This window comes from Leiobunum rupestre, chromosome 5 (genome assembly GCF_980474605.1).
Source record: "Leiobunum rupestre chromosome 5, qqLeiRupe1.1.hap1, whole genome shotgun sequence".
NCBI classification, from domain to species: domain Eukaryota; kingdom Metazoa; phylum Arthropoda; class Arachnida; order Opiliones; family Sclerosomatidae; genus Leiobunum; species Leiobunum rupestre.
Window position 1 is genome coordinate 7,151,010 of NC_143388.1, and position 15,216 is coordinate 7,166,225.

A 15,216-nucleotide genomic window follows, 5' to 3' on the forward strand; every position below is an offset into this window, starting at 1 on the left:
TTCCGAAATTGTAATAGAAACCCTTTTATGAGTTTCATCAAAACAATGAAATCAATTTCGGGAATTTTAGGAGGCGCTTCAGAAAATTTTCAGGTGGCTCAAGCGCTACCTAAAACAGCCTAGCGACGCCACTGGTAGCGTATTTGCAGACCCTAATACTATTAGTCCAAGAGCCCATGAGTTGACAAAATATGAATGTGATAAGGTACACGATGGGTCAAGGTATTTTTAAATTAGGTTAGTGATTTGTAACAAAGAACTGTTTGTCTTACGGGTCAAAGTGGGGACTTTCCGGAAATACGAACCACGTGACGTCACTTCCGGTGACCTTGGAAATTGATATGACCTGATATTGGTATCATTCGATTGGTCTCAACGTGCTCTTACCAAGCTTATTTTAACTAGTGATCAGGTCTACTATGTGAATAACGTAGGCACTGATGCAAATAACCATTTACAGGTGTTGTTGATTCATTAGTGGTCTTTTCCACTTTCTTTAACGGTTTAGCTATAAGTACAAAGCAAGATGTGGTTTTCGGATTCATATTTTTCGAAATGTAAATACAGCATTTCTTTGTTATGTTACGAGATGATAGATTATCTTTTGAATAATTGTTGTAACTTATCTTTATTATTAGAAAAATAGTTTACGGTATTTAGGGCTAGTTAGGCTTAGCCTTTGCTATCTAATTCTGCCACTCTTGTAAACTAATGTTATGCAATTATATGTTACCTAGCTAGCTCATATCCAAAAGTTAAATTTTTCTTCTCTGTTCGTTTGGGAATTTTACCTTGGTCGCATTGGCCTAACTATTTATAATACCAAAAGTAACATAAGACTCAAAAGTGTGTCAGAACGGTATAGTAGTTAATGAGAGTTTGTCGCAAAGTAAAAAAGGGAAACGAAGGGGGGTCGGAAAATACGTCATCAAAATCGAGGTACTCCAGCGCCGCCGAGTGAGGCGTTTTAGAACGTATGTCTACGGGCGATTAAATAGACTATAGACTAAATATAATGTTGCTAGTACTATTCCAACTAGTAGGTTATGTAGACTATAGTGTGACTAGGTCTCACTAGATATTTTAATAGGCGCGAAGGTACAGCTGACACACTTTTGGGTCTTATGCTACTTTTGATAATACTTAGTTTATAGTAAGTTTTCCGTTGGCTTCTGTTAAAATTAGATGTACTTTTGTTTAGAGAAACTGTCTTTGCTATAGGATTATATAAGGTATTAACCAAGTATATTCTTGCTGGCTCTGAGGTCTACATATTTAGCGTTGAAATAATACACAATGTATATACTAATTTAGAGTATTAAATATAATTTATTATACGTTTGATTCGCTCGCGTTCTACATGTCGAACAGTCTCATCGGTGTCGTGTTTTCTTTTCAAAGCATTGATACTGATCTTGTGAATATAATCCTTACGGCAGTAAATATGAACTTAAATTTAAGTGACCCATTATTCCGACTTTCCCATCATTTTATCTCACACAACTTTCACAATAGCTTCATTTTCAAGAGATTTATTACATAAATATAAATAACAAGAGTTAGCTGGGTGGTAAATTTTAAACGCGGTTACATGAAGAGCGGCGGGCGCGTTTTAAGTCAACGAAGGCGCCAAATTGTAAGACGCGTTTCGGGTACAACGTTAAAACCGCGAATACGACACAACGATTGCTCGTATGTAAAATGTTCATAGAACATTTTATGTAGCAAATAGTTGGGCCCTAATGTTCGTAATTGGGTTTATAGCCGTACATACAATACTAACGAAGATATTCGTGATAAACAATTACTGTGCACCGGTTTCCCTCATATTCATTGCGGTTAAAACAACTATTTCTAACAGTAACCTGTGAAAAGATATGTTTTGTTTGAGTAATTACTCCTAAAATATTTAATTAACCATTCTTCATTTTTTATTTAAACAAAACTAGCTTTCTATGATTTGAAAGAAACACGTTTTCTAGTGCGTTCTTAGCGATTGGAAATTATGGTAAAAAGAAAACTATTTCTAACACTAACCTGTGAAAAGATGTTTTCTTTTGTGTATTTACTCTTACATGATTTAATTACGCAATTTTTGAGCCATTGTTCAACCAAAAAGTATAAAAACTACGTAACCTAGAGATATAATGACGGTCGAAAGCAGTAAAGGAAGTTGTAGCAACCGGGGGGGAAGGCACTCAGCGAATTTGCACTTCAAATTTCGGTGCCGCAGCGCCACTACGGCAGTATTTAGTACAATAAATAATAAAACCGGAGAAAAATGGCAGTTACGGTGTAGCGGAGGTGCTAAATTTGGCATTTTGGATATTTAATTGTCTAATATCTGTCAATTCAAAAAAGTGACAGTAATTGGTTACTGTTTCGTGATTTTTTTAGTTAGAATTTGTGGATTCGTTGTTTCGGTGTTTATTTTCAAAAAGTGAAGAATAAGGCGTTTGTTCTCTAACGTTGCCAAGTCCTAAAGGTAACCAATTCCTTAAGGAATTTTCAAGAATGTTGAACTAAATCAAAATGATTGCCACTAAATACTGCCGTAGTGGCGCTGCGGTACCGAAATTTGAAGTGCAAATTCACTGAGTGACTTCCCCCCCGGTTGCTACAACTTCCTTTACTGCTTTCGACCGTCATTATATCTCTAGGTTACGTAGTTTTTATACTCTTTGCTTCAACTTTAATTAAACATAAGTCGCCCTAAAGATGTCAAAAAACCGCGTTAGCGTCGAGCTAAAGTCGGCCATTTAATCTTAGGCGAAATAGAGTGTTAGTTCACCAGTGTGGCGCAGATGGCGTAACTTTCGTTGCCAGCCAAACGAAAAGCATGGGCCAAAGGCAGGGTTTTTTAAAAGTTCTAATCGGACCTACGACAAAATTTCAAAAATCGTTCTAGTTTGTTATCCGATTTCTATGGTGCTCACCAAGACAGTTTTCGCCGAAAACGCCCTTTTTCGCCGCAAAGTGGAAACACTGGTTCACCGCCTCGGAAAGGGGGGTGAAAAATAAAGGGGGACTACGAGTTTGTGGACGAAATTCGCGGATTTTCTCCGCTTGGTGGTGTTTTGGCGGGGACAATTCAGAAAAAGCGGAATTGCGTTACCTCTCCGGTCCCGGTGTAAATCGTCTTATAGCGTTTTCCATTGGGAACCTCCGAGCACTATTTAAAAAGAAAAACAATTGGAATTTGAACAATATGATTGGTATAGGGGGTAAGAGGGAGGTAGGGAAAGTTCGAAGTTTTCAGGAAACCTATGGTAGAAGTTATGGGAGGGCTCTCGAGGCAGACACTTTTTCTTCTATGTCTCTTGATAGGACGCACTATGTATTTCCAGTTCCGGGTTTTTGATGTTATGGTAAAAATGGAGTCGAGTAATCACTAAGTGCCTCTCGATCTTTCAGTTTGCTCCTCTTTTAGACGATCAACCATATAGGCTTCGAGTTTAGAAAAGGTAGCGCCATCTACCTTAATACCTGTCAACTAAATGTGTGAAGAAATAGCAGATAACTTTTGAATATGAATGTTCTCTAACTGAAACGTTCAGCTTTTATATCGAGATAATTTTGAATGAGACAGCTTTCACACATTCGATTTAAATCTCGTTCGGTAGGCGGCGATACTTCCGACCCAAGTTTAAACTACGCACGAAGCTTATTGGCTCACTAAAACGTACGTCTTCTGACGTGATTGAAAGTTTTGAAACACACTAACTTGAGTAACATTTTTCATTCCCCATCGTCTCAACCATAGAAATCTCATAGGTAACTAGAATGCTGCCGTGCAACTGGGAAATGGACCAAACGCCGTGACAGACGATAGCCAGATCTCAGCCAATCAGAGCTCAAAGAGTGGTTTTGCCAAGAATTTAATGTCACCGGAGAGAATGACGTCACATAGCTCCCGCGATAGTAGCGGAACCAAGGAGGATTATTATCCTTCTTGGCGGAACCACTCTACGGCCTCTCATTGGCTGAAGGTTCAAAACGAACTGGTGACAAGCTCGGCCGTAGGCGGCAGCATTCTAGATACCTATGAGATTTCTATGGTCTCAACATAGTCATTCTCAATAAGTATAAATTAATATATTCTTGATTGTGTTAATTTTATGATAGGGGTCGTAAAATTATGCCCTGACCCCGGCATACTCGCTTAAAGTGATCTCTTATACTAAAAGTTTAAAGTGCTCCCCACTACCGACCGTCGTTCTTGCTTCATATTTATATGACTCAAAAGTGGGAGACAGACTTGGAAATAGCGGGAGTCTTGGGGCCAATGGCTCTTAAAAAAAATCAGGTGGCCCTTAAAATAAATCATTCCAACGGGGGTGGTGGGCCACCGTGGTTCCCAAATTAAATAAAAAATATTTATTAAAAATATCATGGACATTTCTGTAAATTAAAAATATAACTATTTCCAAGTCTGTCTGGGAGAGTTTTAAACTCTGCTTGGAAACACTGCATTCGTTGGTCAAATTGATTGGAGCCAAATTTAGCAGACGATTTGTTAACTGCTGGCGTGTTGTGTTTGTTGACAAGTTACAAAGGCTCAATGACATATTTTAAGATCTGAATTTCGATAGTAATTTATAATTATAGTAACATAAGATTCGTTCGACAAATTAATTAACTCCTTAAAAATGGCTGATAATGAGCAAAAAGCGATGCAATTGGTTGCGGATGCGGAGAAGAAACTCAAATCTGCACAAGGGTTCCTCGGATCTCTTTTTGGGTAAGCTTTAGTATGGTGCAATACTTTTGTAAACTAGGCAAGGCAATGCGATCAGCAGATACTTTACCTTCCCAAGTCTAGCATTAAATCTGGATAAATAAATGATTTCCTATAATTTTGTTTGGTGCTTGAAAGATTTCTGTCACATTTGACAGCGTATTCCTTTTTTTGGAACCATGACTTTAATAGTTAGTTAGTTTACTAATAGCAGAAGTATGTAATCTATCTCTTACAAGAGTAGGTTCCATCTCTGTATAATACTAATTTTATTTGCTTGATACATGTACCTTCTCTGGTTACTGTTACTTTTCAAACGGTGTTTCTGAAGCAAAGTAGTGTGGTTAAATCTTAGTGACTTCCAAAAACCAAGATATCAGGAATACGGTTAATTAATTAGTAAATAGTAAATATAAAAAGAAAAAAGTTCATTTTTACACAATTAGTTGATTTTTAGATCTATACGATTGGGTGTGTGTGCTTCAGTAGTTTTTCTAGAAATTTGTGTCCATTAGAACCTGTGAAGGTACACGTTTCAATTTTATGACCTGGATGAACACTTTTCCTAATTAAGATGTGATCTCTTTCCTCGTTAAATGAATATACATGCCATATAAATTTACTACCACAATCATTAGGTAAAGCTATTAGGTTTTTATAACCAATTGTAATTAAATTTTTAAAATAGATTGATCTATTGCACTTGCTCTAAATCTGACTTTGTTAGTTATGTCTTGTATATAATAATGTCAGTTACATATTGCTTATAATAATTTGATCTTACAACTTATTAAAGAAAATCTGCAAAAGTGGAAGAAGCTTGCGAAATGTATGCCCGAGCAGCAAACATGTTCAAAATGGCTAAGAAATGGAGTGGTAATTAAGTTTTGAAATATTTTTTAATATCATTCTTCAGAAGATTAGATTGAAATATTTTGGTTAGAGTTGGAGAAAACCATAATTTATTTACATGGGTGCCAAAAAATATCTTTAGAATTTTTTTTATCAACCAACAAGGGTAGTGGGCTGAATTCGCGGGTGTGGCCTATTTTTGTTGTGTGGAAACAATTTCCTTTTTGCCATGAAATAAAGACGCTCTTAGTGGTTCCATGATTATTTGCCAAAAATATCCTGTGGTGATTTCCCTTGTGATCTGTGATGTAAAATAATGTCATGGCGCCTTTTTTAAGGCGGGGCTTAGTTAAGACCTATACCTACAATCCTATGAGCAAAGTTAAGCAAAAGAAAAATTTTAGGTAAAATATATTTTTAATTGGAATGATAGCAAAACTTTTTTTGATCTCTTTCCTGTGCTAAAGTTTTCATCGAAACCACACCTATTTATACAATAGTGTGGTTTCAAACAGGGTTTACTGATTTTTTGAAAAACTCATTGATTTAAATCATGCAATGTATAGTAGGAATAAAAAATGATAAAAATAGTTTCTTAAAAAATTAAAATACAAAGAAAATCTGAGCGAACTAATATTTTAAATGGTAATTAAATTCAATTTAGGATTTAAATTAATTCAAGATTAGCTAACTCCATGGTTGGCTGGTTTAAACCACACTGTTTTTAACAATGGTTTAAATCGTGGCTTAAGCCAAATTATTTTTTAAAAAGCCTATGGTTTTTTTAGAAATATGGGTTTTTAATTAACTTAAAATTATTCGAAAATGTTCGTACATTTTCTTACCGAAATGATTACATTTTTAAAACATTTACAAGTTGACCACATTTCCTTTATTTTCTAAATTCCTTAGGTTTTCTCATGTAGCATATAACCCGAAAACATTCTGTCATCATGTACCCTTCTTCATCCTATATTTCACTTCATTTTATCTACTGTTTTTCGATAAGAATCCTAATTTTTGCTTAGAGTTTTTCCTATATTTTCTTTTAATCATCTTAAAAATTTCCAATTTTTTCTATAAAGTTTAGAGGCATTTATACAAAATTAAATTATGCATGGTTTAAATTAATCTGTGTAAATTTTTTATTACTCGTATTAATTTTTAGTTGAATGGTAATATGTATGCACGGTTAAACCAAGAATGTATTTATTTCTACTCAGGGAGAATGAATATGTCGAGATTATTTTTAGCGTTTCTCCAATTCCACTATTTAACATTTGTCACTTTGTTCATAAAGAAATGATGCTATAATTACAAAAATTCAAAAACCCAAAATAAATATTATAAGTAACATAACTTTAATCGCTGTAGAGAAAACCTCCCATACTTAGGATAATACAGTAACAATATTATTCGATTATTTAACTATGTTCCCTAAATATTTGCCAGCTGCCGGAAGTGCATTCTGCGAAGCGGCCGGTCTTCATGAGAAGTGTGGTAATCGCCATGATGCGGCCTCTTGTAATGTAGACGCAGCCAATTGCTATAAAAAGTCAGATCCCCAAGAGGCTGTTAATTGTTTATTGAAAGCCATTGAGATATATACTGATATGGTAGGTTTAGTTTTATTTTTTCTACCGCTTGAGTACAAAAATTAGACTAAAATTGTTTTCATGTTGTTATTTTAAGGGTCGTTTCACAATTGCTGCAAAACACCATATGACTATTGCCGAAATATACGAAAACGAAGTGGCTGATATAGAAAAAGCGATTGTTCACTATGAACAAGCAGCTGATTACTATAAAGGGGAAGAATCTACAAGGTACATGTACCTAGAAATTAATTAACCAAACGTATAAGATAGAAATAGATATTGGCTCCCCGCCAATAGTTCCAAAACATTTATAATATTTATCAGATACGAAGCACAAATGTTACCAATTTATAGTAATTTTATACGGTTTAAATATCAAAATTATTAATTTTCAGGGATATATTTAAAGGGAGTAGGTAATATATAGAAAAATAGTGTGCTAATTGCACACACTACAATTTTTTGAACGTAACTAGCACCAATCACCTCTAGCTTCTGTTAACAGGGTTGCCACACAACAGCAAAATCAGGGAATTTAAAAATGAGCCTAAAAACTCGGGGAAAGGTCAGAAAATTTTCTGAATTTGTAAAAAATAAGGGAAAAGTTGGGAAATTCAATTTCATCTGGACACAGCGACTTTTACTGGTAATTTTACTCTAGATCTATGACAACTTCTGTGATTATTATTTAGTTCCTTTAAAACTTTGTAATTTTTTTTAACATACTAATAACCTTTGTTCGGATATATAGGTTGACTTCAAATTATTAATTTCTTATAAAAGTAAAATATAATATAAATATTTTGGCCTTAAAAAGTCAGGGAAAATCTCCCGATACTTTGAGTCAATAACTTCTGACTTTACCTTAAATGAAGCTAAAAATGTAACTTAAGCAAATAAATGAATTTTAAATTAAAAATATTTATAGCTCGGCCAATAAATGTATGCTGAATGTTGCTAAATATGCTGCTCAATTAGACCAGTATGATAAAGCCATAGAAATCTACGAGCAGGTAAGGAAATATCTCATAAAAATAACATTTGCTTCATTTTACCAAGAATGTATTGAAGTTACTAATAATATTTCAGCATAGCATTAACCCCTGGTACCATCCTCACAGCTTTTGTGGAGAACTTTCGTCTGCATTTAAGGCGCATTCAAAGTCATACCATATAGCAAACTTGAATGGGAAAGCAGACGAATTTAACCTACAAAGGCTGAGAGGATGGGAATCAGAATCCTGTAGTCCAATATTCTTAGTAACTTCAATACATTCTTGATTTTTCCAAAGTCAACGATAATGAAATTTTACACGCTAAATGATAGCTATATTGCTATATTTTTTAGTATTTATAGTTTAACCTAGGAGCAACAAACACAAGGATAATGCAGCTAGCCTTAAACATGCTAACCAATTTCATTGGACGAGCCTTTACTCTGAACGTTTTACATGCAGGGGGGAGACAATTTCTGAATTTTCCCTTTCCGACGGCAGAAGGCGCTAAAGCGTATAACCAATGAAAAATGTACACAAGAAAATGCATAACTTTTGACGGGTTGCGTTCTCCTTGTGTGGGGTGCTGTGTTTGTTGCTCCTAGGTTTCACGAAATTTGAGTTCTTTTCAGCTTTTTGATATTCAATTTTAAATAATTTTCATATAGCTCTTCAAATATGTTAATAATGATAATCAGCTTGGCTAATACCCAAAGCACCACTGTAGAGTTTTAGTGCAATTAAATAACATGTATGGGTTATAATGCGTAAGCTCTTTAGTGGTGAGCCAACAGCTCCCAATACTCACTATTACAGTTAACCTCATGTTTTTATATAAAGAGGAAACAGAAGAACTACGGTGGTAAAAGCCGTTAACCAGGCAGGAGAGAACTCTCAATCCCATTGCAGAAGTTGTTATTCAAAGTTTTCACCCAGTGCCACAAGCTGGGATCAAACACGGCTCCTCTTGTTGCGAGGCGAAATGCTAACTACTTTGTTATATAAATTTTTGTGTTTTTTCTTGCTATTTGGTCTTAACTTTTTTCCTAAAATTGCAAGTTTCATTAAATATATTTTTTCCTTTCCCTACATTATCTCCTTCTTGATAGCAACAGTCACCTGATAATTCGAACTTCAGGTTCTCAAGGGCATTGTAACAGCTGCTAATTTTGACAGGGGGGGGGGGGGCAATGCTGGCTTTGACTTGCTCTATCGATAGTGGGGTTATGAAAGGAAATAAACGTTTGAATCCATTTTCAAGAAAGACGGAGGAAACTAGCTTTTTCTAGATTTTTACCAATGTGCCATTAATATTAAAATATTTAATAAGATAATTGTTTAAAAGGTCAAGGTCACTTTTTGTCAAAGGCATATGTAGAAATATATGTAATTCTGTATGTTATACAGTAGTTCTCTGGTGCTTATTCATCAGACGTTAAAAATAATTACCTTTTCGCATAAAAGAACCCTTTGGCAAAAGTTGTAAATAAATTATAAAAAGTAAAAATACAGCAAATTTTAAAAATGTCATAAATATGTAAAATTTTGGTTGTCGTATCTCAAAGTTGACCGTCATGTTTATAAAATTTTATTTGTATTTCTAAAAATTTCCAAACATTTAATTTGAAATCAAAATAATTGAAAATTTGAAAAGATTAGCAATAATAAAGATGTTTAAATTTATTCTTAGGGGTGGTATGACGTCTCTAACATCACGGCCAGGCAGATTTTAAGCTTTGTGTAAGCAATAGGACTTATTTAAGTCACCCAGTTTGGGGATGCACAATGGACCTTAGGTCGAAGTGCTTGGCTTGCCACCCCACTCAATAATAATAGGGGTGGTATATTGTTTAGTCTGTTTTAAGAAACGCTTAACAGGTGATTCCGCAAAAGATCGGTGGTCACATGATTTGAGCGTGCACTTCTTTTTTATTTTCAACGCGCGAGCCACAATCTACTAATATATTAAGAGCGCACGCCCAAAAAATTAACTCTTTTGTACATGTATTTGTCGATATTATATTCCAGAATCACCTTAAGGCTTAAAAAGGTGCCTTGGGTGTTAGCCTATAGGCTAGCTGATTATTATTACCTATACTTAAGGTTAAAAATTTAAATTTTATCCTCAAATATCTATAATTTCTAGTGTGTAAAATGAAATAACCCTAAAGATATCTACAAACACCCCAATTTTCATGTATTCTAATTCAACCACATTTTCTTAAATTACAGGTAGCGTCATCTTCACTTGAGAGTTCCCTTCTTAAATACAGTGCCAAGGAGTACTTTTTCAGGGCTGCACTATGTCATCTTTGTGTAGATACATTAAATGCTGAGGTAAGGCATTATAACCACTTAGTTTGTTTTATATTCCACTCCGTAACATGCTGTTAGTCACGTTATTTATCCAGCCAATACAGTAACGTATTCGGTAGACATTAATTATGTCATTTGACTAATATCAACTTATCATTGTTTTTAAAGCAAAACATGTTTAAATACTAAATGTGTTTAAATAAAGACCTGGGGCCTAGGCCCCAGAGCTGTGTACTGGCTGTACACTTGACCATCAGACCTATCCTGTCCTATGGCTTGTGTCGGCATTACAGGAGCCATGAGAACAGCCCCAAGCTCTTCTCTGGAAATTCTCCTGAATATGCTTCCTCTCCACCTTTTTACTGAGGAAGCTGCCTTTTTAGGTGCCTATAGGCTTAACCAAAATAACTAGTACGGTACCAGAGGAGAGATCGTCTGGTTTACTGATGGGTCTAAGGCCCACTATGGCACTGGTGTGGGGATGTATTGCCTTACTAATAATTTTGGCTTCTATGAAAGCCTAGGGATACACACCAGTGTATTCCAGGCAGAAATTTTTGCCATTTGCTCTTGTGTTGCTTACTGTTTACATCAGGGGTATCATGGGAAGGTTATCCAGATTTATTTGGATAGCCAGGTCGCTCTTAGAGCTCTCAGCCAGTATAGTATTCTTTCTAAACTGGTTTTTAGCTGCTTGGATCTCCTCTGTGCTCTTGGGTTGCAAAATAATGTTCAACTTTATTGGGTGCCTGGGCATAAGGGGCATCTTGGGAACGAAAGGGTCGACGCCTTGGCTAAGGAAGGTGCGAGGGCTGGGTTCATTTGCCTAATATCAACTTATTTGCGTTTTTAAGGTTGAAAAAGATCTTAGTTTTTAAAGAAAAACATGTTTAATTACTAAATGTGTTTAAATAAAGTGGTGGTTTTAGTTTAAAAATACCTAGATGCTTTAAACTTCTCCAAATTAATTTAGATAATTAAGTGTATTATCTAAATGCCAAATTAATATTTTACAGTGGTTTTAACTACGAAATTAAGTTTATTATATCTAAATGTCCAATTAATATTTCCAAGTGGTTTTCGCTATGAAATTAAGTTAATTTAATCTTAATGTCCAAGTTATAACTGGACATTTAATACAGGAAATATAACTAGTTTCGCCGCCCATTTGGGAACTTCATCACGTCTACTAGTTTTATTAAAAACATTTTATTGTACAATTAGTGGAATTTTTATTTTATTTTATTTTATCATAATTTAATTATTAATAACCATAACTATAATTTTCATGGTACTTCTATATTTGTATTTTCCATAGCATGCTTTAAACAAATATGTGGAGATGAGTCCTTCTTTCCAAGACTCGAGGGAGTGCAAGTTAATAAAGGTGAGATTTATCTAGTTTATTACTAACTTTTGTTACATATGATAAAAAAAAACATTGTACAAACCTAAAAAGAACTAAAGGCATTTTGGTCATTGCAAGATATTGGCATTTTAATAATTTCTCATAATATTCTGTTTTTGACCAAAATGTAAAAGTATTTGTCACATGTCATAACCGCGATCACGTAATTTAGCCAAGGGTGGGAACGACGATGAGCATTGGAGGTCAGTGGATCATTGTGTAAGGAACCAGGGAAGAATAAACTTATTGTAATTAGATGGCTGATTCATTATAACCAGGCCCTGACTAGAGAGGGGGAAGCCGGTTCAAATTACTGGGGCCCGTGCAGCCTAGGGCCCTTGGGTTGAATAAATGAGGTATACTTCTTCTAGGTTTCTCTTCGAAAAAGTATAATTATCTCTAGTATTAACGGTTCTCTTTAGGGCCTAGAATTTATATTTTACCAGGGCCAGGGCCGCTCTCAACAGCCCTGATTATAACTTACATATCATAACATAACAGTATTTCCCAAAAAATAACAGGTTTTGGATAAATTGGGTTTTTATTTTTATAAAAAGGGGTTGGAAAAAACCAAAATTGTGTTTTTTGGTTTAAACTAGGCTCTTTGGTTTTAACCATTTTTTTTAAACACTGTTTTTTGCTCGTGTTAATTTTTAACTGTACATACTGTTCTTAATTAACTAAAATTTAATTTGAATTATAAAATTAAAATACTAAAATTATATGCACAGATTAAAAAAATTTACTTTTTTATTTTCTGGAACTTTACTTAAAGGGATAACACTTCTTTGACTCTCTTTAACTTTTAAACAAACACACAAGTTAAAATACTTTCTCTGTTTTCTCGGTTTTCAATATTACAAAAGTCTTGCCAGAAGCGATGTTTTAGTTTTAGTTTTGATCATCTACAAATATTTTGTCCAAGTAGACGTTTTGGTTTTATTTTCGTAGTGCTTTGGTAAGAAAAATGTACAAATAATTGGGAATATTTTAGACTGAATAGTAGCCAAGTTAAAAAATTAATGAAGTATTAATTAAACCTTGGTTTAAACCAGCCAACCCTGTTATAAAATTTAGGCAATTAAGAGTGGATAATTAAACTATAATTTTTTTAATGACTAAATTTGATAGATGATCATAAAAATATATTGTATTAAAATAAAAAAAATTGTTTGTCCATTTTTGTTAAAATAAATTTAAATCAGAATTTATAAACATAGTTGATGAAACATTTTTTTAAACAGAAGGAATTATCATAGCTTTTACCAATCAGCGTATCCTGCCCTAGAACCATTTTTACACCTCTATTCCGGATACTTTTAACAGAAATTGAAGCATTAATAAGTTCTAGTCTCTCAGACTCTTCTCCTCCCTAAGTTCCTATGATTTACTCGCGCAGTTTTATTTTGGCCTAATGTTTGTGGTTTTATTTTTTTACATATTATATGTGCATCGTCATTTTTGGTGCCGATTCCCACTTAACCGGCACGCTGAGTTATAAGAAAGCAAATATTGTCTTGTTCCAAAAAACTTAAATGGAAAAATATTCCTTTTATTTTTCACAGAATTTAATAGAGAAGTTAAAGGAAGAAGATGTGGATGGGTTTACTGATTCTGTACAAGAGTACGATTCTATATCTCACTTGGATCAGTGGTACACAAATATACTGCTTCGAATCAAGAAGTCTATGAATGCAACACCCGACCTTTGTTAGAAATATTTTTGTTGAATTCGCACAGATTATTAAAAGTTGAGTGTATGATGGACAGCTTCGAACTAAAATTTGTTACTGAGTTTGAATATCCTTAAAGTGAAAGCCTACTTTTAAATTTTATATTTATGTATATAATATAATTGTATAAGTATAAAAAAAGATTTCAGTTCAATTACATGAAGAATATTTCTTCTTTATAATATATGTATATGTGGTAGATATGTAGCTTCAAATTCAAAAGATCGTGCTTGGGTAAGAAATGATCCAAAAATTAATATTAATAAACTTCAACAGTATTTTAAATTTCTTATGTCTTTACATTTAGATTGTGAAGTCTAGGAATTTATAAATTGCAGAAATAAAGGTGTCCCTCTTAAAATGAATCATTTTTCCTTTTGATGCTAAACTCAAAATGTTCCATTAGGCTTCAGTTCTCAAAACATTATCAGTACCAATTTCCATTTTACACAGCTATAAACTACAACAAACAATTGTCACAACCCCTTTAATTTATCATACGCGTTATTTGGGTTGTGGTAGATTTTGATTCAATAACACTTGTCAATTTGCTTCATGCCGTGAAGTAGCTAGCAAAATGGAAATGTTAAAAACTTTCATGTAAATTTTGAGAATAAAGAATTTCGAAATTAAATTTAATTCTTACCGTACTAAATAATGTCTCAATAATCCTGAATTTTCTAACCTGTTGGTTGTATAACATAAAACTAGTTATTGCTATTGTTAAAGGGAATATAACCTGCTAAGCAAATTTTTACGGAAAACCACTTCAATTTTTCAAATTACCCTGTACTGTGGCGCCAAACATTTCTAAACCCAAAGGCAAGAGCGGCCAGAGCTGCAAACATTGGTGTTCCACACCAAATGCCTGTGGTTATATTCCCTTAAATATGATAAGGATATTCCATTTAGTATACTGACTAAAATTACAATTACTGAATTATCCTTTCCAATTTGCACATAGGCATGTAGCAGCCAACACAAGCTCATAAACTGCTGGGTTTTACACTAGCAAATAGTATGCTTAAAGGAAGTAAAACCTTGGATTAATAATAGAAGCTAACGCTAGCTTCTATTATTAATCCAAGGTATAACTCCAGCAGGGAAGGTTAAGCCTCTGTTAATACTCACTCAACCGTCTAGAAAGTTGAAAATTCCCATCCTGCTGCAATGTTTATAGAAGTATCGTTGAACACAGTAGAATTATTTACTAGATTTTTGTTCCATGTGTGATGAAAATCCAGTAGTTTATGAATTCTATGTAGCTCTAAGTATACTTAAAACACTAATTGTCATAAATTGGTTATATAAAATACTTTGAGCTATTACATCCATCAATTTATTTAGTTAAGGACCACACAAGAAGTCACAGGGGCTTATGTTTGAGCTTTGATACATTCAAACCGTAAGTCAATTAAAATACAAAAAAATCTAGGAACTTTGCTAGTTTTTTCATCCAAATAACCCCGCAACATAGTTTGAAATGTGCAGTAGAACTTTTGCGTCAAAATATCATTGGGCAGACTATTCCAGTCGTTTATCACACTATGGGAAAATAGTTAAGTCTAGTTGAAGT

General features: G+C 33.9%; 1 protein-coding gene across 2 annotated transcripts; it reads left to right on the forward strand.

Moving 5' to 3' along the window:
- The first annotated feature begins 4,480 nt into the window (after positions 1-4,480).
- On the forward strand, positions 4,481-14,231 carry alphaSnap (Alpha-soluble NSF attachment protein). 2 transcript variants are annotated; one of them, XR_016480961.1, is made up of 9 exons: positions 4,481-4,741; positions 5,535-5,614; positions 7,043-7,206; positions 7,283-7,416; positions 8,117-8,201; positions 10,416-10,520; positions 11,818-11,886; positions 13,473-13,874; positions 13,948-14,229. XR_016480961.1 is itself a non-coding variant. In XM_090175516.1 (8 exons), the coding sequence occupies exons 1-8, from the start codon at positions 4,650-4,652 to the stop codon at positions 13,620-13,622; spliced, it is 879 nt and encodes a 292-aa protein (XP_090031642.1). In that variant the 5' UTR covers positions 4,481-4,649; the 3' UTR covers positions 13,623-14,231. The 2 variants fall into 2 exon arrangements, 1 of the variants encoding a protein (XP_090031642.1); XM_090175516.1 differs by having other exon boundaries at positions 13,473-14,231.
- The last annotated feature ends 985 nt before the right edge of the window (positions 14,232-15,216 follow it).

Excerpts from the sequence above, each read along its gene's own strand:
- alphaSnap (XM_090175516.1), top strand. The coding sequence starts at position 4,650 with ATGGCTGATAATGAGCAAAAAGCGATGCAATTGGTTGCGGATGCGGAG. Across the intron at positions 5,615-7,042 it reads AATGGCTAAGAAATGGAGTG|CTGCCGGAAGTGCATTCTGC; the intron begins GTAATTAAGTTT and ends AATATTTGCCAG. Across the intron at positions 10,521-11,817 it reads TAGATACATTAAATGCTGAG|CATGCTTTAAACAAATATGT; the intron begins GTAAGGCATTAT and ends TATTTTCCATAG.